Source organism: Lissotriton helveticus, chromosome 7 (genome assembly GCF_964261635.1).
Source record: "Lissotriton helveticus chromosome 7, aLisHel1.1, whole genome shotgun sequence".
Taxonomy (NCBI): domain Eukaryota; kingdom Metazoa; phylum Chordata; class Amphibia; order Caudata; family Salamandridae; genus Lissotriton; species Lissotriton helveticus.
Genome location: NC_136068.1, coordinates 1,298,377,771 through 1,298,397,710, shown reverse-complemented (window position 1 = coordinate 1,298,397,710; position 19,940 = coordinate 1,298,377,771). Strand labels below are relative to the sequence as shown.

The 19,940-nt window shown below is 43.0% G+C and overlaps 1 protein-coding gene across 1 annotated transcript in view; it reads left to right on the top strand.

Moving 5' to 3' along the window:
• Window positions 1-18,689, top strand: part of LOC144770228 (peroxisomal acyl-coenzyme A oxidase 1-like) — a 274,407-nt gene extending 255,718 nt beyond the window's left edge. Inside the window, exon 14 of the mRNA XM_078654563.1 lies at window positions 17,978-18,689. Within this exon, the coding sequence (XP_078510689.1) occupies window positions 17,978-18,028 (51 nt within the window). The 3' untranslated portion in view covers window positions 18,029-18,689. The remainder of the gene's footprint in view (window positions 1-17,977) is intronic.
• Window positions 18,690-19,940: the final 1,251 nt, after the last annotated feature.

Genomic DNA, 19,940 nt, shown 5'->3' with positions numbered 1-19,940 from the left:
CTCGAATATGTGATGATGAAAAAAAAGGAGGAACAGTGAAATAAAAAATAGTTGCTTAGGATCACAGTTTGGTGAAGTCGATAAGCTGGGATTTCACATTGTACAATTTAGCCACTATACAGGGCTTTTCTAGAGCTTCATAATGGTCAAAAGTGGGTAATTTACACCGTTTGTCTGTTTTATTAGACTTTATAGTTTGTTTTACTTGTGTTATCGTGTCATTTGCCAAGTCATACATTTGGCAATTGAATGCCATTCATATGCACACTGTTGCCATGAAAATGTCACACATGAGCAATCTGAAAACTTGGCAGCTATGAGTGATCCGGTCGCAGATGGCACAAGCTGCAGCAGGCAGGCACACTGCAACTCTGCCCGGGACTAGTTCCAGGATAAGTCCTCCGATCTGTTCTGAGTTGCCCGACTTATCACCAAAAAAGTTACATGTTTCTATGTGTGTCTCTCCATTTAACTACACTACAATAATCAAATGCTTCATGGAAGTGCTTTCGTTTTTCCTAGCATGTGTTTTTGTTTGAACATCTCCACCCCTCTCAAGTGTAATACAATGATTAATATATACGTATATCATGTGGAATGTTGTGTATTCAATCAGTCTCTCAGCAGTCATGGGCTATGTATGACAAAGAATGCAAGGAAGCGGGTTTCCTGGTAAATAGCAGAGTTATGAAAGGCCATGACTTGTATTGCAAGGATATTTAAAGACAGTAATGATGTATGGAAAGATCAGGGCAAAGCGAGAAGTTTTGTGTGAGGCAAGCCACTGTGGATTTTACTCTCTTTGAAGTACGGGACGGTCACTGGTTTAAATAAGAAGGAATTCTTTCATTTCATAGGCTTGTGGTAAAACTAGGGGTGGATGATAAACTCCGCTCTGCCGGCGTAGTTTTGCATACAACGCATCCTGCTTGTAACGTGGAGTTCTGGCAAAGCTTTGCCAACCGCCGCGTAGCATGGCTCGCCAACTTTAAGTTGGTGTGCAAGAATTTGTATCCCATAGTGAGGTTTTCGGGTGCTAGAACGCCTCCCGGCGAGATTTCTTATTGCAGACAGTCGCAGCAGGTTACAACTGTCTGCATTAAAAAAGCTGCCGCTCAAGTAGAACACGCACTGGCGTTGCCAATAGGTCTCGCAGTAGGAAAGTTGGAGCTATTGGTTTTGTAAATGACATTTTATATATATGTTTTGTGATTTACAATGCCAATACTTTTAACTTTAGCATATGTGACACTTTTAGTATTTGTAATGTCACATGTTTTGTATTGCCTTTACTTAGATGTATTGATATTACAATTAACATTGGCTTTGCTACTGGCGAGACAACAACAAGCAGTGTAATTTGTGGCTCTGGGTTTACACTGTGCTTTGTTAGAGATGTCAAAAGCACCAGCAGAAACGCACAGACATGCACTATTCAATGGACTGACGTATATCCGATGTCTCAGAAAGGCTGACGTCTCATTAGGCTGTATAATGGGGCTGCGAACATTTGTTTCATGTGTGAACAATGCAGGTCGCCGAGTCCTATGCAATGCTAGAGAAGAAGCCCGGGAGTTGTGTGCGCGCGCCTGCATCCATCGGCGAGGGGGCCTGGGTCTTGGAATGCGCCGTGGGCTGCGGAGCAGTGGGAACAGGGGCTGTGTGCACGCACACCGTGAAAGTGATTTAAAAGAAGTGGGCACCTCAAGTGCGTGAAAAGAAGTCCGAGAGTTCCGATGTCTCAGAAAGGCTGACGTCTCATTAGGCTGTATAATGGGACTGGGGCTGCGAGCATTTGTTTCATGTGTGAACAATGCAGGTCGCCGAGTCCTATGCAATGCGAGAGAAGAAGCCCGGGAGTTGTGTGCGCGCGCCTGCGTGCATCGGCGAGGGGGCCTGGGTCTTGGATGCGCCGTGGGCTGCGGAGCAGTGGGAACGGGGGCTGTGTGCGTGCACACCGTGAAAGTGATTTAAAAGAAGTGGGCACCTCAAGTGCGTGAAAAGAAGTCCGAGAGTTCCGATGTCTCAGAAAGGCTGACGTCTCATTAGGCTGTATAATGGGGCTGCGAGCATTTGTTTCATGTGTGTAACGGCCGGACAGCCATGATTAATTAGGGGAGGAGAAGCCGCAGAGCGCACGCTGGGCGAAGCCCTTTGATGTGGTGGCGGCTGTTACAAAATGTAATTAGGAGGGAGGGAGGGAGGCTGATGCGCGTGCTTGTTTGCTCACGTGATTCACGTGAATTCAAAGAAAACCGCACGAACGAAACTTGGTTTCACGAGTTTTTTGAGCACTTGAATTCTCGCTCTGCTCAATGCGCTTGCGCGCATTGATAGGTCGCGAGACCTAAAAACTACTCAAGCGGCAGAAAAAAGCAGCACCCTCTGGTGTTCTGCGTGGTGCAGTTCGTGCTGATTTCACAGTGCAGAACATGTACCCGGGGCTCAAATCAGTGCAAGCAACGTGAATTGCCGAATTCCGCCCTCTTGTGGAACTCCGCGGAATCTTGCAGAGGTTTTATGTAACTCCGCATAATTCCATGGAGTGAAACTCCACGAGTTCTACTCGCCCCTAGGTAAAACCTCTGTGATGCTTTTTATAAATGGATAAAAAAGAACAGGCTTATTTGGGATTGACGCCAGAGATCTCCCAGGAAGAAAGCACACACATTAACTCTAGAGCGACAGGCTATGCATGAACACGTGTGCTGTTCTTAAATAGAGGACATTGTGTACCTGATTGAGGCACTGCCTTGTCTTTATTAAAGCGGTACCACATGACTCCCTGTAATCAATGCACACACACATTATTCCTGATCAATGCACAGCCTTTTCCCAATCAATACACAGACCTTTGTGATCAATATAATGAATTGCTCATTATCAAAGCAAACTGCTGATCATGACGACAAATACCTTCCTCAAGTAACCACTTAGGTCGGTTTCGGATGAATCATAGGCTGTTGTGTTCTGAACACACACACAACTGCTCCAGATCAGTGCTCACCAACGGTGCCGTGGGGACTTGTTTACTGCCCTTGGCAAACACCTGGCGCCAGATCAACACCACATGTGCAAACTTCAATGGAAGCCTCGATGTCGGGGTGAGGGATGAATGGAAGTGCGCAGAGGTGGGGTGGAAACGTGAGCAAGACACATCTGAAGGATTGGAAAAGAGCTGGTCCAAAACCTGTGCTCATGTTTAACTTACGTTTAATGTTCCAGTACTTAACTGCATTGAAAGTGCGTATCTAAAGCTAACAAAAAATACAATCTCAACCTGTTCCCCGTCCATCCTGATGCACATCTTCAATGCTGACATGAAACATCCTGTATGTAATTGGGAGTAGTCAATTATGTACAGTTAATCCCCACAGCAAAGCTCACAGGCATGAGAAGCTCATCCAGGCTAGGAATTTTGAGTTGCTTTCTGGTGCTTGTAATCCCTTTAATCCCATTATAAAATCAGGACTACAAGTCACAGAATGCAAAGCAAAAACCTGGACTGAATGAGTTACTCATGCACTGACCTGCGAAATTTCAGCGCTGTCAAGTTTCCATGTCTGTGCACGTGTAGTTTATACAAAGTGGACTGTTTCTCTTCAGGGATTAATGACCTGCCCTGATGTGGCAGATTTTAGATTGTGGGGCCATGTATGTGCATGAAGTTCTTTCAGCAATGTATGACGTGTGTGAAGTTCATTTGGAGCTCTCACCCTCCCTCCTACTGTGCTTTACTCTCTTGTCCCCATCGGCTGGGCTCCGTCGCCTTCACTACCTCCCCCTCCCATGCCTAGGCTTGGAAGAGAGGGTAGTGCAAGATCAAACGTGCTGCTTGTGTAAATGCTTGTTAAATTGATCTAATTGGATCAGATCACGCCAGCTCCACCTTCCATTAGAGCATATTTAACATTGTTCATATTGTAATGGTTGCCGCATCAGTCTATGAAATTGATTTGGTTCTAAGCAGATTGTGGGATGCTTATGGGCAGGTATAACAATGTTTATTAAAATACTACATATTGCATCAAAGTGCTGCCAGATTATTATTATTTTGTTTAATTTGGGACTGTTTTGGTGCCAGGGGAGCTGGAACGATTTTCAGAGTAGGGGTGCTGACATTACATTACTGAAGTCACAGGGGTTGTGTACATTTAAGTATCACACTTCGAACAAGTATCACAAATGAGCAACACCCATTCAGCATTGTGGGGCAGTCTGTCACACATATATTACAAAAGTATTTTGGTGTGGTAGCGCAGTGCGATTTTTACCGACAGGATATTTTCCATAGAAATGGCCATAAATCTGCACAGATAAAATTATATGGCACACAAACAGTAATGTGTGGACATTCTATTTTGTTGACATCTGAAAGCCTTTCCTTTCAGACACCCTGTACCCCAGCAAGATTGTCACATAGTTGACTTCACAAACTCCTCTCACTTTACAGTCAGAGAAAGAAAACACCAATCTCTCTGTTATAAGAAGGAGCAGAAATATGACAGAAGACTCAGGCTGATAAACACAAAATGTAAAGGAATCTTACCTTGTTCATTCTCCTTCTGAACTCCAGCCTGTTTTTGGGGTGCTACAGTGCCCCCTGCGCCACTACTTCCAGGGTCTATGTTTGGTGCCTTCTCTATTAAATAGGTGTATTCAATACCACAAACGTGAACGATTATGGCCTCGAGGTATTATAAGGTGGTACAGCTTTCAGAATTAACCGTGTAAGATGTTACCAGAAGACAGCCTTTAAGCCTGGCAGGAAAGTAAAGCTGCATAGAAGCACCAGAAAAAAAACTATATAAAGAACTTTAGATATAACTCATTTATTAAAACATTTCAGTCTTTTCTCTTGAATGGTAAATTTTTTTTTATCAAAATTCATTAATCCGTTCATTATCTTAAACATTTTTTGAATCATAACATGGACGTATGTCTAGATGCTAAATCTTAATTGTGGAACTGCATTGGCCTAAAGCCAACATTTTAAATAACATCAACATAAAAGGGGTGTTTCTTGCTGGTCAACAGCACCACAATATACATTTTTTTACAACATTTTCTTGGAAGGGCGGAATCCCCTCAAGTCCCTATGCAGTGGTCTGACTTGCTACGCGGTGTATGGGGTCTCTGTCTGTCCTATTTTTCACTCTTCTGTGTTATCTGGCCAGACCTTTTTTGTGTTCTCTGTAACAACATGAATAGTAATGAGGGATACTGAAATAACTAAGCACACTTGAATCGGTTGACAGGTTTATTAACCAGACACAAAGTGCTAACAGCAAACATCCATAACCCTTGTCTCATGAATAACCTTACAGGTGTTCAGCATGGAATGTTGACAGGTGGGCTGAACCAACGGGGGAAAAAGAGGGAGGGGTGTGTGTGTGTGTGTGTGTGTGTGGGCTATACCAACTGGAACTACAGATACAACACATCTCCTACCCTATGCAATAACAAAGAAATACATATCACCACATTATATAGTCCTTCTGCCAACGTGGTCTCCGCTCCGTCTTCCTGAGATCCGGTTTGATAGGTCCATTGTCTATTTCCTTGTCGTCTCTCTCACCTTTGTCTGCATCATCTTCCTCCAGTACTTTACTATTGTCCTTTACAATACGGTCCATGCTCCATGCCTGTCCATCGTTAAGTACTACCACATTCTTACAAATTTTTGCAATTATTTTCCTCTCTGAAAACTTTGAGCACCCTGAGTGCACTGACCTCGGGAGTTTGACTTTTACTTCATCTCCTACCTTCTATGGTCTATTCTGCCTTCCTATACCCACATTGTATTTTTCAACGTAAGCGTCTTGGTATTCCTTTATTCTTTCCACCACTTCTCCTTTATCCCTCTCCTCAACCATTTTACCCCTCAGCCACATGGGACACATCTTGGTACCAGGTTCTCTACCTTTAAGTGATTTAAAAGGTGATAACCCCGTGATACTGTGAGGGATTACTAAATAGGACCAGATCATCTCATCCAGGGCCTTTCTCACGTTACTCCCGCTGTTACCATTCAACTGTATACATTCTTTTATCATGCAATTCACTCTTTCAATCATCCCATTTGCCCTGGGACAGTATGGTGCAGTACGTAGATGAGTTATTGCCAAGCTGTGTAAGAATTCTTTCATTAATGACGAAACAAACTGGACCCCATTGTCCGTCACTAAAGTTTGCGGTACTCCTTCAGACCTGAATATTTCTTGCAAGAAGGATATCACTGTATTCGTTGTCACATTCTCCACTATCTTTGTTACTATCCACTTCGAATGGTAGTCTACTAGTGATATTATAAATCTTCCTCCCAGACCCTTTACATCTAAGGGTCCGACAATATCCATAGCCAATTTGTTCCATGGGGTGGTCGGTACTTCTACCGCAGAAATTGGCCCTTTCATACTTTTTTTTGTTTTGTCACTGGTAGCACAACTCCTGCACTGTCTGATGTATCTTTCTACCATGGTGTCCATACTGGGCCACCAATAATGCATCCTGATTTTATTCTTCGTTAGACTACATCCTAGATGGCCCTCATGAGCCAGACTCATTATTTTCTCCCTCATATTTTCAGGTGGAATCAACTTCCTGCCTCTGTACAATGTCCCTTCCAGAAGGTTCAATTCATGCCTAACCTCCCAGAATCTTTTCTCTTCCTGTCCAAGGTCAGACCTTTTCTCAGGCCAGCCCTTGGATACTAGGTCTTACAATTTAAGCAGTACTTTGTCTTCTGTCACCGCCTTTTGCCATTCTTCTTTGCTTAATGCCTCCTTAATCTCTGCCACTACATACTCCTCCACATTTTCACACTCTCCTTCTCTATTCTTAATGGGTAAACGGGATAAGCAGTCCGCTGCCTCATTTAGCCTACCCGGAATATATATCATCCTGTAATTGAAACCTTCCAATCCCAGGAACCATTTAGCAATTCTTGGAGTGGTCCTCTCTAAGTTCTTTGTACTGAACGCATTTACTAGAGGCTTGTGATCATTGCGGATAGTAAATGGCAGTCCCCACACATACACCCTGAAATGTCTGACTGCCCAGTAACAAGCTAACGCTTCCTTCTCCACCACTGAATACCTTGACTCTGCCTCAGTAAGAGATCTCGAGGCAAAAGCAATTATTCTCTCTTTTCCCTCTATTGTCTGACAATGGGTCGCGCCAATGCCCTTATTACTCGCATCCGTTGTTATTATTGTGTTCCGTTTTGTATCAAACTGGCCTAAAAATGGTGCTTTGGTTACACAACACTTTAGATTCTCAAACGCGCTTTCACACTCCTCACTTCACTCAAACCTTGCTCCTTTTTTTAGTATTAGCCTCAAAGGTGAGGATATCTCTGCAAAGTTCCTAATGAACTTTGAACAATACTCCGCTAATCCCAGGAAGGATTTCACTTCCTCCTTTGAACTGGGCTGTGGTGCCAATCTGATTGCCTCCACATGGTCAGATTTGGGTTTGATTCCCTCCCTTGAGATTACGTGTCCTAGATATGTAACCGAAGTCACCCCTATCTGACATTTTGCTTTCTGCAAGGTTAATCCTGCCTCTTTTAATCTCTCCAAAACTTCTCTCAAAACTTTGTTATGGTCCTCCGCATCCCTTCCATATATCAGTAAATCGTCCTGGAAGCACAGTACTTGTTTCTGCCCTTCCAGAATGCCTTGCATCGCCCTCTGGAAAACTGCAGCCGAGGAGGCTAGCCCAAATGGCATTCTACAAAACCTAAAAGCCCCGAAAGGTGTGATAAAGGTTGTCAATGCCTTGCTTGCCGGGTGTAACTTTACCTGGTGGTAAGCTTGTGAAAGGTCTATCACTGTGAAGAATTCTGCCTCCTTGACTTGACTTAACATGTCGTTTATATTGGGCAATGGGAATCTGTCTACCCATATGTTGCTATTCAGTTCCCTCAGTTCAATGCACAATCTGATTTTGCCTGAATTTCCCTTGGCCGTTATCACAATGGGAGCCACCCACTCTGAGCTCTCTGCAGGTTCAATCACTTTTTGTCTCAACAATTTTTCCAGTTCCTCTCTTAGTGGTTCCCTAGCTAGTAGTGGAATGTTCCTGCACTTATGAGCCACTGGTTTGGCTTTTTCTTTAAGTTTTATTTTATGGATATACTCCTTCAAACATCCAATTTCTTCTGTGAACACTTCACTGAATTCTTCCACCACTTCTAAACCACACACATTCCTGTCCACAAGCATAACCGGAACCTCTGCTGTGGGGTCTAATTTCATTCCTAGGTCTTTCTGATGAGCCCATCCCAACAGATTTGAACCCGCTTTTGCAACGTACACTTTCCCCACCGTGCTTCTACCTTTGAAAGATATTTCCATATTGGCCATCCCTTCTACCGAAATGGGGTCCCTGTTGTACCCTACTGGGCATGCATCTGGTTTTTCTAATTTTGTCGCTTTGCCTTCCAATCTATCTTTGTAAGTTTGCAGATTTACAAAAGTGAAAGGTGAACAAGAGTCTGCGTAAACTTCTATTACTTCACCATTTAGCTCTATGTCACATTTCGGTAAATTCACCATTTTAACTTGGTTTTCCTCTTTGTTGTCTATGCTCAGTACATATCTTCCCTGATACTCTTCATCATTTCCTACACAATATACAACTTTCCTTGGTACCTCTTCACATACTCTCTCAAAATGACCCCTTCTGTTACAATTTCTGCATGTCGCAATTCTTGCTAGACAACGAATACTGTCGGCTAAATGTGCCGTGCTCCCACATCTGAAACACTTAAATCTGGCTTCCGTGTTACTTTTCTCTCTGACAGGCTCTTTGTAAAACTCCTTCTTCTTTACATTTTATACTGCATACATTTCTCTACATTCCTCCTTTCTCTCATTTACTTAATTTACTTTGCTCCCCTCATTTACATTCATCTCTTTCACACATTCAGCTGTGTGTTCTACACTTTTCGCTATATCTATGGCATTTTTCAAATCTGGATTTCCAACCAGCAATTTGTCCAGAATTTTCTTGTTATTGGTGCATCTCACCAGTTGATCCCTTATGAGAGATTCTGTCAAGTCATTAAACTCCCATGTGCTAGCCATACCACGTAGACACGCAATGTAGTTCCCTACTTTTTCATTTTTCCCTTGCACCCTTCTAAAAAAATGTATGCCTTTCCAATACAACATTTATTTTATCAGCAAATTGTAATTCTAGTTTTCTTAGGCTCTGATCATATACATCTCTATCCTCACCCTCAGCTTCACCCTCCTCCAACTCTGGTAAACTATCAAAGACTCTTCTTCCTTCTGTCCCCAGATTTATCATTAGGATAGTCTGTCTCCTTATTGCTGAGAACCCACTTGCGCCAATTGCGATCAAATATGATTCAAACCCCTTCTTCCAATCTTTCCATGGTAAGGCCGGTTCCCCCTCTTCTGTCAGGAAAGGTGGCGGCTGGTTCATGCTAGCTGCCGCCATCTTTATACCCCTCCTGTGTAATAAAACTACAATGAATCTGTTAATGCTTTGAATTATCTCACTAATTCCTTCAGTTTCCAATATTCTGTAAACTACTTCATACACAGTGTACTAATCCTGCTTGCATTTCACTTGTCCAATGGTTACATACATGTAATTAATCAATTACTATTACTATTGCATTTCCAACCCTATTATTTTATTTATTTTTTCCTCGTTAAATTCCTCAATGTTCCTTATGTTTCCGTGTTGAATCTGCTTGTATATGAACAAAGCGATACAAAAGGGGATGGGGTGGCAGAGTGGGCTAAAGAACGGTGATGGATTAAACCCAGATCTTTTGACTGGGTGTGAGTGTTTGATTGATTCAGATGCCCCATCCATCACCACCCCCTTTTGTACCGCTGTATATGAACAAGCCAGTTACTGTTTGTTGAATCTGCTTATGCCTGAAGTAAACTATTATTTTCCTTCCCACACGCGATGTCAGGCAGCCTCAGAGCCTTCCCTTTCTCTTCCTCAACACTGGCCGCTTTTTCACCTGACAAAGTAAGGTTATCAAAATCTTTTTTTCCTCAAAATGACTTTGTCTGTCACACGCCGCATTCGCCGCTCTGCGCTGCTTAGGGTGCCTCTCTCCTCGCTTGGCCAGACGCGCTCCGCCCCTCACGCCTCTTCCCAGCCGCTGTTGTTCCTCTGCGTGACCCGGCACCAGCAGGCAGCACAATTCACCTTACAACTCGTGGTGACAGTGCCTGCGCCCTTCAATTTCGCCAAATCCTCACGCTTGGTCAGCTAGACACACGTTAGCTTTTCTGCTTGGGATCCTTAGCGCGATCCGCCGTCTGCCACTTCCACACGGACGTTGCTGCTGACAGCGCGTTTCACTTCGCAACTCGTCGTGTTGACATTAGCTGCGCCTGTCACTTCTCACCACCTCTCCCCACACACGCTTCAGTCAGCTGTTTGCTTTCTTTGAATTCTTCCCAACACTAAGATCCCTCACTTTCCTCTTTTACTGCTCTATATTCCTGAATTTGTCAAGTGTTCTTAAACCGCTTTTTCCTTCACTTTTCCATTAATCTATTTGTTCCACGTTCAATTACAGACGCTCTTCCTTACCGCTACGTTCCTTTGGCTGGTTCCTTCACACCAAGCTGGTGCGGCTATCTTTACTTTCCGCTTCTTAATTCATTATAATTCCCCTTTTCCATTGGGTAACTCCTGGAGGGGATGTCGCGCGTTGGCCTCCTCTCAACAATCGTCGCCAGTGAAATAACTAAGCACACTTGAATCGGTTGACAGGTTTATTAACCAGACACAAAGTGCTAACAGCAAACATCCATAACCCTTGTCTCATGAATAACCTTACAGGCGTTGAGCATGGAATGTTGACAGGTGGGCTGAACCAACGGGGGAAAAAGAGGGAGGGGTGTGTGTGTGGGCTATACCAACTGGAACTACAGATACAACAGATACCTTCCTCTTCAAGCAAAAGTAATAGTTGTCATGCCTCGGAAGTGACATCACTTTCATTACCGCAATTTCCAGGGCCATGTGATAGTGTTGGGTCATGTGTATTGTGACATCACCCTGTTCACATGCTAGTCATGTGCTCATGGTCTACAAAACGTGGTTTGGATGCTGTCATAACAGGTAGGGCCCCCCATTGCCCTCTGTCTAGGCTTTGTCACAGGTAAAATTGCAACACTCTCTCTGTGCACAGTATGTGAGTCGCTAACATAGTAAGTAGGCAGTGGCAGTCAGGAATCCTTGATGAGACAAGTGGAGGGCTCCTCAACGAGCGGCTCGGGAAATACACAGAAGGAACACCCAACCCCACTCTCTCCTCAAGCCACCTGTCTTATCTTGGACGGTGCATTTTTGACTAAAGAAGGTCTTTTGTTAGGAACGTTTGGACAAATTCATAATTGAATCAAGATTGCTATGAAATAGAACACAAACGCAGATGGCTGTTACTCACCCTTTCCAAAGTGGGCTTATCGCATAATTAGAAAGCTCGACTAAGTTTAAAATGTCATCCCATGATCACACACACAATCAGAAGCAGCCATCTGCTATGAAATGGAACCCAAATGCAGAAGGCTGCTCCCCCTCCCCAAAGTGGGCCTGTGCATAGTTAGAAAGCTCTGCTATGTATACAATGCCACCCCAAGGCCACACATACAATCAGAAGCAGCCACAAAAAGCTTATTTTAAGTCTATGTACAGAGGGGCCATAGGAACATGGAGAAAAGCTTCACGCTGAATTGTCATGAGCAATCGGACAACACAGGACATCATCTGCTGCAGGTAAAAACAATGATAGCTTATATCATTTAAATTATTTTTTTCCATTCAATATGTGGCATAGTGAAGCTCAGTTTCTGTTCTCCTGGTCTGAAATTGTCTGCTTTTATTTATTGTTCGGAAAATAAATTGTGTGTCAGCTTGCAGTTGGTAGTTGTGAGAATACAAAAGTGTTACAGTGCCAGTTGACAAGGCAGTCCTGGTAATTATTAAAATATGTGTGTAAAATGAGGGTGTCGGAGGGATAGCTAATTCTTTTAACTGCAAAGGCTCAAGGACCGCTATTATGCTGTTCGTCAGTGATATTATTAACTCCCTCATACGGCATTTATACGCGCTCCAGTATTCATCCATTGTAGGTAGCCATTCATTGATACACCAGTTAGCTATGCACATGGGACTGTCACAGTGCATCGCTGAGAGCAGCACACCAACCTTCAGATAGTGCAGAATTACAGGTTGTATTTCAGCTATTCTTTCTTAGGCAACACATATACCAATCTGGCAATACATATGTATCCTGGACATAACTCAGACATGGCATATGACATGCACACTGACATTTTGATGCTTGGCCTGAAAGCGAGTTAGTGTGTAACATTAAATAATACAATAATGACACGAAACCGCGGGACTCATCATTTTTTAAAACAGTTTTCATGGAGCCTACTTTTCTATTTTGAAAGTAAATATCCACATATGTCTTTCTATAGCCCTTTCTGCTGTCCTTCTAACAAAATATGTACACAGACCTTGAATACACAGAGTTTTGAGTTTGGCTCACTTGAGCATCAGATCTCTTTGAGCGTGGTTTACGACCTTAATCATATCAGGGTGGACATTTTTCTTTTCCTCTGACAAACCATACACCAATCTTAACAGTTTATATACGTTGTTTGGTTCTAGCAAGCTACATATATGATGGATTGTTCTTGAAGTGTATGAGTCATATAGACACTCTTGAACCTCCTTCTGTAGAGCATTAATGTATGGCCATAACAGAGGTTATAATAGTCACGTTTGACAAACACGCTAACAACAATTGCAGCAAAACCTTTAACAGGCCATATGGTATCATATGTCCTGTTAAAAATCTGAGATATTATAGGCACAAGCACATTTCTTATGTGGCTCTTTGTTTTGGATTGTGAAACTGTCAGTCTGTTTTGAACAGCATAAGCAGTAAACATTTACGCCGTTAACCTTTGGTGATGTCCCATCTACCACGGTTCATTTTGCTGATGCTTTCTACAGTTCCAAAAACAAAGAAAGGGAGACTATTAGTTGAAAATAAAATAATGCTCTATATATAGCTAAAGTAAGTGTCTATAATGATTTTTACTAATCTTGTCATTTTCGTGTGACTCAGCAGCGGCTCTGAAATATTGAGAGCCATTGAGATCCATTGAGGCATAACCAGCATCGGTGTTTGCACGTGGCTTTTGACCGACAATAGCCTTTCCTGAGCCAAATCTACCAGAAACCTTACATCATCATAGACCGGTGAGTTAGGAGCTGTTATAGATTCTTCACCATCTTCCATGTCGATTAAACTGGTTCCAGCATTTGCTTAGCTACGCGAGGCTTTGCTGCCGCTGCTAGAGCCCTTAATAGGGGATGTCAGTTGCGGCAAATCCTTGAGTGCCGCTTTTGGTACAAAGTGTCTGTGAACACTTCGCCGGGCAGCATAACAAATTTGGTATATTTTTGAAAATGCCCGGGTGTAGTAAATTTTGGGCTTCCCGTTGTTGTTGTGGTTCGGCTGATGCCCGATTGGAAGAAAGTCAGCCAGTGCCTCTGGAAGGCACTCCGAATTTTGACATGTATGTGAAGCATGGCCTTGGCCCAATTACGTTTAGTACGCTATGGCACAAATATACGAGGGACAATGACGAGTTGCAGTGGCCGTTTACGGGTATTTTGATTAACAGAAAATTGCCTTTTTACAGGAGAAATTATTTGCAAGGAAAAGGAGGCTTTCTATGTTTGATTCCCTCAGAACATGGCAGAAGGAGGTTAAACAAAGACGAATGAAAGCAGAGAAAGAGGTCCGAAAGGGATAATGCAAACAGTGACTCAGAAAGCTGTAACGCATGTTAGAGAGAAGCAAGAGATAGGGGTTGACGGCGCAGATAGGAAATTCTGATTACAAATAGACAAGTATTATGTGGCCCAAGATGAAAGTGATAAGCTTGTGGAGCAATTATTAGATACCCGACAGCCACCCTCTTATGCGAGACAGAGGATATATCCCGCTCTTCCCTCACTGGACCAGCTGTCTAGTCCTCCTGTCGCCTCTGTTTCTGCCTCTGTTCTTGTTGATCAGACTGCTCTGGCTGCGGCACCTCCTGCCATTTCTTTGCCCTCGCCGTCTGTGGCAACTGTGACTGTTAATACTCCTGTGATGCCTGTTGCCTCGGTCTCTCTCTCTCCAGATCTTATCCCAATGATGCAGCCGACAATGATGTTGGTGCCCGCTCCCTCTGTTGTTGCCCCTGCTTTGTTGTTACAGCAGGCTTCTAGGAGGAATGGTAGAGGGTGTGGTGGCTCGACATGACCACTTCCACGCACTAGCAGATCCAAGAGCTCCATGCTTTTAGGGCTGAATCAGTGCGCTTACTGTAAAGAGGTGTGATACTGGCTTAGCGAGTGTCCTGTACTTTTGCAAAAGGTAGCGGCACCTAGACGAGGTTCTCATGGAAGGGGTCGTGGAACAGGTGGACAGGACCAGGCTCAGAATGCTATAATGTCGCAGTTTCATTCTGATCAGAACTATTTTGATGACACTCAGGGTGGGCAATATTACATTGATGACTATGACACGGAAGAGGTGACAGAAATGCCTAACAGCTAGGACAGTCAGGGACAGAATGAGGGACCAGTGCAGATACCTGTAGATCAGCGTGGTCTGTATGTTAGTGCGGACGTGCACGGTTCAACTAAAGAGTTTTTGGTGGATACAGGTGCAACAAATAGTTCTATTTCTCGTTCTACGGTCCCTGGGGCAGCTCTGTCTGGCCATAATAATGTATTGGTAGGTTTTTCCGGTGTACCGGTTGTAAGCCCCATTTCCAAACCCCTTGCACTGACGATTGGTCCTTTTACGGTGGATTTGTCATTTTTTTCGTCATCTAATTGTGGAGAAAATCTGATTGGATTTATTGAAGAAATTGCACGCTACAATATACTGCTCCCCAGAGGGTGTCTACATGACAATGGGTTCTAATGTTGGGCCGCTACAAAGTGTCTGTCTAAAGATGCGCCCCTTCCTGCATAGTTTATTGATGTGCCACACACACTGTGGGTGGCAGGCGACAAGGATGTGGGTCTGTTGCAGATATCGCCTGTTTTGATATGTGTCAAGGAAGGTGCTATTTTACCCTGTGTGCCCCAGTATTAAATACCAAAGGCAGGTAAGCGTACTTTGATGCAAATTGTGCAGGATTTGATTGAGCAGGGAGTGGTTGAGGAGACAACTGCTAATATTTGTAACAGCCCCATTCTTCCCATCCTCAAAAGGACTCTCTGGTTCTTCCAGTGACCAACATGATGTTTTTCGTTTTGTGATTAACCTGTGTGAAGTTAACAAGATAGTGATTCCCCAGTTTCCGGTGGTCCCTGACATCATGACACTCTTGACAATGATTCCTTCTTCTGCTTAATTTGTTTCTGTCATTGATTTGAAAAATCCATTTGTTGGTATCCCCATTCATCCTGACAGCAGGTATCTGTTCGGGTCCACTATAGCTGGCACAAATTTTAGATTCTGTCACGCTCCTCAAGGCTATACAGAAAGTCCAAGTATTTATAGTCAAGCATTGAAAAGTGAGCTGGATTCCTTGTCGCTCCACTCAGGTAATGTATTGCTCCAATATGTTGATGACCTGCTTATCGCCTTGGACACAGAACAGGGTTGCAGAGACAGTACGGTTAAATTGTTGCTCCACTTAGCTGACCATGGTCACAAGGTATCCCTTTCCAAATTTCAATATTGTCGACAGGAGGTGACTTATTTAGGTCACCTACTGTCGAAGGAGGGTAGGAGATTGACCCCTGAGCTCATTAGTACCATTGTTAAAATGCCTACTCTGCGAACCCAGAAAGATGTGCGTGTTTTATTGGCATTACTTCCTGTTGTTGCCAATGGATCCCAAACTATTCCCAACTAACAAAACCCCTGCTTGCACTAACCACTAAAGATGTGCATGAACCCCTGCCTTGGACGCCTGAATGTAAGCAGTCTTTTGAGCAATTAAAAGTTGTGCTTTGCTCGGCTCCTGTGCTTGGTACACCTAATGCCAAGCCATTAGTGCTGTTCGTGCACAAGACGGCTGGTTGTGTGCTTTCTGTTCTAACACAAACATTCCGGGATAAGCAACAGCTGTGTGCTTATTTCTCTGTTGTGCTTGACCTTGTCGCGCGAGCCTTTCTGAGCTGTCTGAGAGCGGTCGCGTCGTGGCTGTCTCAATATGACAATCGGTAGGACTCATACTCGATACTGACCTCACAGTTATGGTATCCAATGCTGTGGATACACTTTTGAATAAAACAAAGACGCAGCACCTTACCAGTGCACGTCTGACCTGTTACGAGCTAACGTTCTCTCAACAGCACATTATGATCAAATGCTGTGCCACTCTGAATCCAGCCATGTTACTACCCCTCCCTTCTGAGGATGAGGAGATGGACGTACATGATTGTATCTTCCGAACGGAAGAGGAGATGAAAGGACGGTTAGACCGGACTGATGTTCCCTTATCTGACCCCCAAGGCGAACTATACGTCGATGGCTCTTGTTTCAAATTACCAGATGGCACCACCACTGCAGCATATGCAATCACTATGCTGCACACAGTAGTTGAGACTTCACGAGTTCCCTATCAGTCCACCCAAGCAGCTGAGTTAGTTTCCCTATTTCGAGCATGCGAGTTGAGTGAGGGACTGGTTGTTAATATTTATACTGACAGCCACTAACACCTTACCAGTTAGGTCCAACGGGATGGGCAGTTCACATGATCGGTCCTGCAGGAATTTTTGATCGGAGCTATTCCACACACCCTCCATATTCGGAGTTACTACTTTGGTATCTATTCTGAAGGTGAGGAATCTGCAGTTAGAAGTATCCATCAGAAGAACAAATAACTTACCTATTTCTGATGGATACTCAATGCTCAGAGTTCTCATGCCTCCCACTTCCACCTCCCCATTCTGTGTAATGGTCTTTTTCCCAATCTAAAAATGTCTCAATTTAGGAATTTTCACAGTTGTTGGTCTCCATATCAAAGGGTGCTGACAGAGTCAAGAAAGAAACTGATGTCAATGCACAGGGGTGGCGTTTATATGCAGCGCCAATGTGACTCCTGGGGTGGAACAAAGTCAACACGGTGTCACATGACGTCACCTATCGATATGCCACATTTTTGTTTTAAAACTTTCAGATCCAGTCTGGTGCCTGGGGATATTCTGAAGGTGATGAATCTGTGATTAGATAGAGTATCACTAAAGGTAAGTAACTTGTTCTTTAGTTTTAAAGATCATCTGGGTGGGCAGCTTAATAGACGTTTATTCAACAGGATGAAAACAGCCGAACCAGATATGAATTAGATTCTGGCTAGATTGGTGCAATTGTAGAGAAATCAGAGGGAATCTCAGGCCTCTTTAAAGTAGCGAATGAGATAAACTATTTAATAGGTTCATATCTTTTGTAATCACTCACTTTCCAAGTAATAGTTGAAGGTCAAACATTGTGATTCATTTGAGTGGTTGCATGACTCTCATGAACAACAACATAGCTGGACTTATTGTGCATGAATTTGCAAGGGACCAACAGAGTTCCCTTGGTATTTAATCTTCTTATTTAGGTTTGACACAGGGAGGGTGTGGAACTGAACAGTGAAGACTTGCCACCACTTTTAAAGCTAGATCTATGTGAAAGGATAGAGTAAATATGTATGTGGATGGGAAAAGTATAACTTAGATTGCTGAACTAACACTGGGACAAGATGTACTAAACACACTGATGGATGACAGTCTTATAAAAAGTGATGCACCCTTTTAGAAATTGATAACCTGAATTAGTTTTTTCTGTTCATCGATAATAACTTGACAGTTTCAGAGAAAAAGTATTAAATGTCATTATTTTGCTGCATGTATTTAATGCATGTTTCTATTTATTTTCCCTCCTTTGTCTCCAAAGGTGCATGATTCTTTCTACAAGTACCTCAAGCCCCTACGGGGCAAGCTATGAGAAGGCCAGGCATCTGATGGACAGTCACATTCAGCTGGAGCCAATGTTCAGTCAAGGATCTTCATGATTGGAATTTTATTTTGTACAACTTTTAGTGTCAATTGCCACTAATCAGATTCACATATTGCTTTCGAATGATCAGTTGTATGAACATTTTTAGAGTGACTCTGGGTCCATGTGAAGTCGGGAGCTCATTCACAATACAGGCAGTGTCCATAATATGAAAGTGTCATAGAAAGCACTGAATAATAAACCACAAAACCAAGTGCAGACTGTGATGACAAGTCAGTAGTTGGAGCTCACTTTTAATGAGGTTCTATGGCTCTGGTGTCCAAAACCGAAGCAGATGTTCCAGTCCTCTGTAGGTAGTTTATTGTGCTTTGTGCAGTACCCTCAATTAAAACGCGCTATGGCTTGGCTCAGTGAGGGCTCCTAGGTTCACGGTTGCTGTCTGGGTGAGTACCTTCTCTGTTGTGATGGAATACTTAGTTGTTGGGGCCTTACTTTTCTTCCTTCTGGTGAAAGCTCTGCCCCAACCTGGAAGCAGCCGAGTGAGACCCTGAACCTTGGTCTGTAGGACACCTCGTCCTACAGCTGAAGGCTGCATACACTGTAGGGCAGATTTACAAGCCCTTTGCACCACTTTTGTATCACTTTTCCCATATTAAACGTGACGCAAAAGTGGCGCAAGGGGCTTGTAAATCTGCCCCTGTGTATTGGTATGGACCTGGAGTCTACTCAGAGAGGCAGATTGCCCAAATTCGTCGTACATGAACAAAATGTGTTAACAAAAGTTATGAAAGTCCAAATCACCCTGTACCCCTAAACTTTTTACTGAAGTCTAGCAGTTGTAGCTGGATAAAGCATCACAATATGTTATGTTATGTTAATATATATTTTTAAAGCTCTTGTACGCCCGTGGGCTTCATGGCGCTATCGAAGAGGGTAGTATAAACACAACATAATACTATGTATAATACATATATAATATGTGGAATGCACTCCCGGGAGCCCTATATGTTTCACTCCAAACAGCACGGAAGAGCACCTAGACGTTTCAACTATTGCGCATGGAGCATGCAGGCCCAAGTCCATACTTCAGACATGAATTGAGAAATGTTCTCTATTGAAGTCTCTACAACGGGATTCCTGATTACTTCTTTCATTGTTTGTTGGCCGTGTAATTGCAGGTATAAATACTATATAGCACCTAGGTACTTCCCTAGGTATTTTGATCAAAACAAAATACACTTGTAGCATTTCGTGCCGCCTTGCTAGAACTTCTAGCTTATTATTGGTGCCTTTAAGCTGATCTGTTTTCAGTGTGCTGATTGGGGTAACACTTCTTTACTTATAATTTTGCTATGTGTGTTTGCAAAATGGATTTTTAACCTGCCTTCATCACTTCTCTGGAGAAATATGATTGCACAATTTTTATCTAAAATCTCAAAATATAGAAATACTGACTGAATAAAAAAATAATTGTTTCTTTTCATGTTGCCCTGTTCAAAGGTAATTTATAGAAAGTGTACGTCTAGTTTAATCTCTAACAGCAATAGTACATTTAGGAAGGATACTTTCAAATGTATTATTTCAATTACACGTGACTATTAAGTATTTGTACAAAAAAGATGTTGAAATAATGAACTAGATGTAATGTTTTTGTTTTCAGGGAGAAAATGACAGGTATAGGCAGAGGTGCAATTAATGTAGTCAGTGCTTCTCTTCCAGGGGATCCTCATCAATAGTTATAAGCACATGAATATTTCCGTCCATGCGCGGGACCCCGGAAACACATTTATCATATATATGTAGCTCTACATATATGTATATATACATATATAAACACTCTGCAGACCTCTCTGAGAAGAGCTGAACAATGCTGCAATAAAAACCATTATATAAACACCTT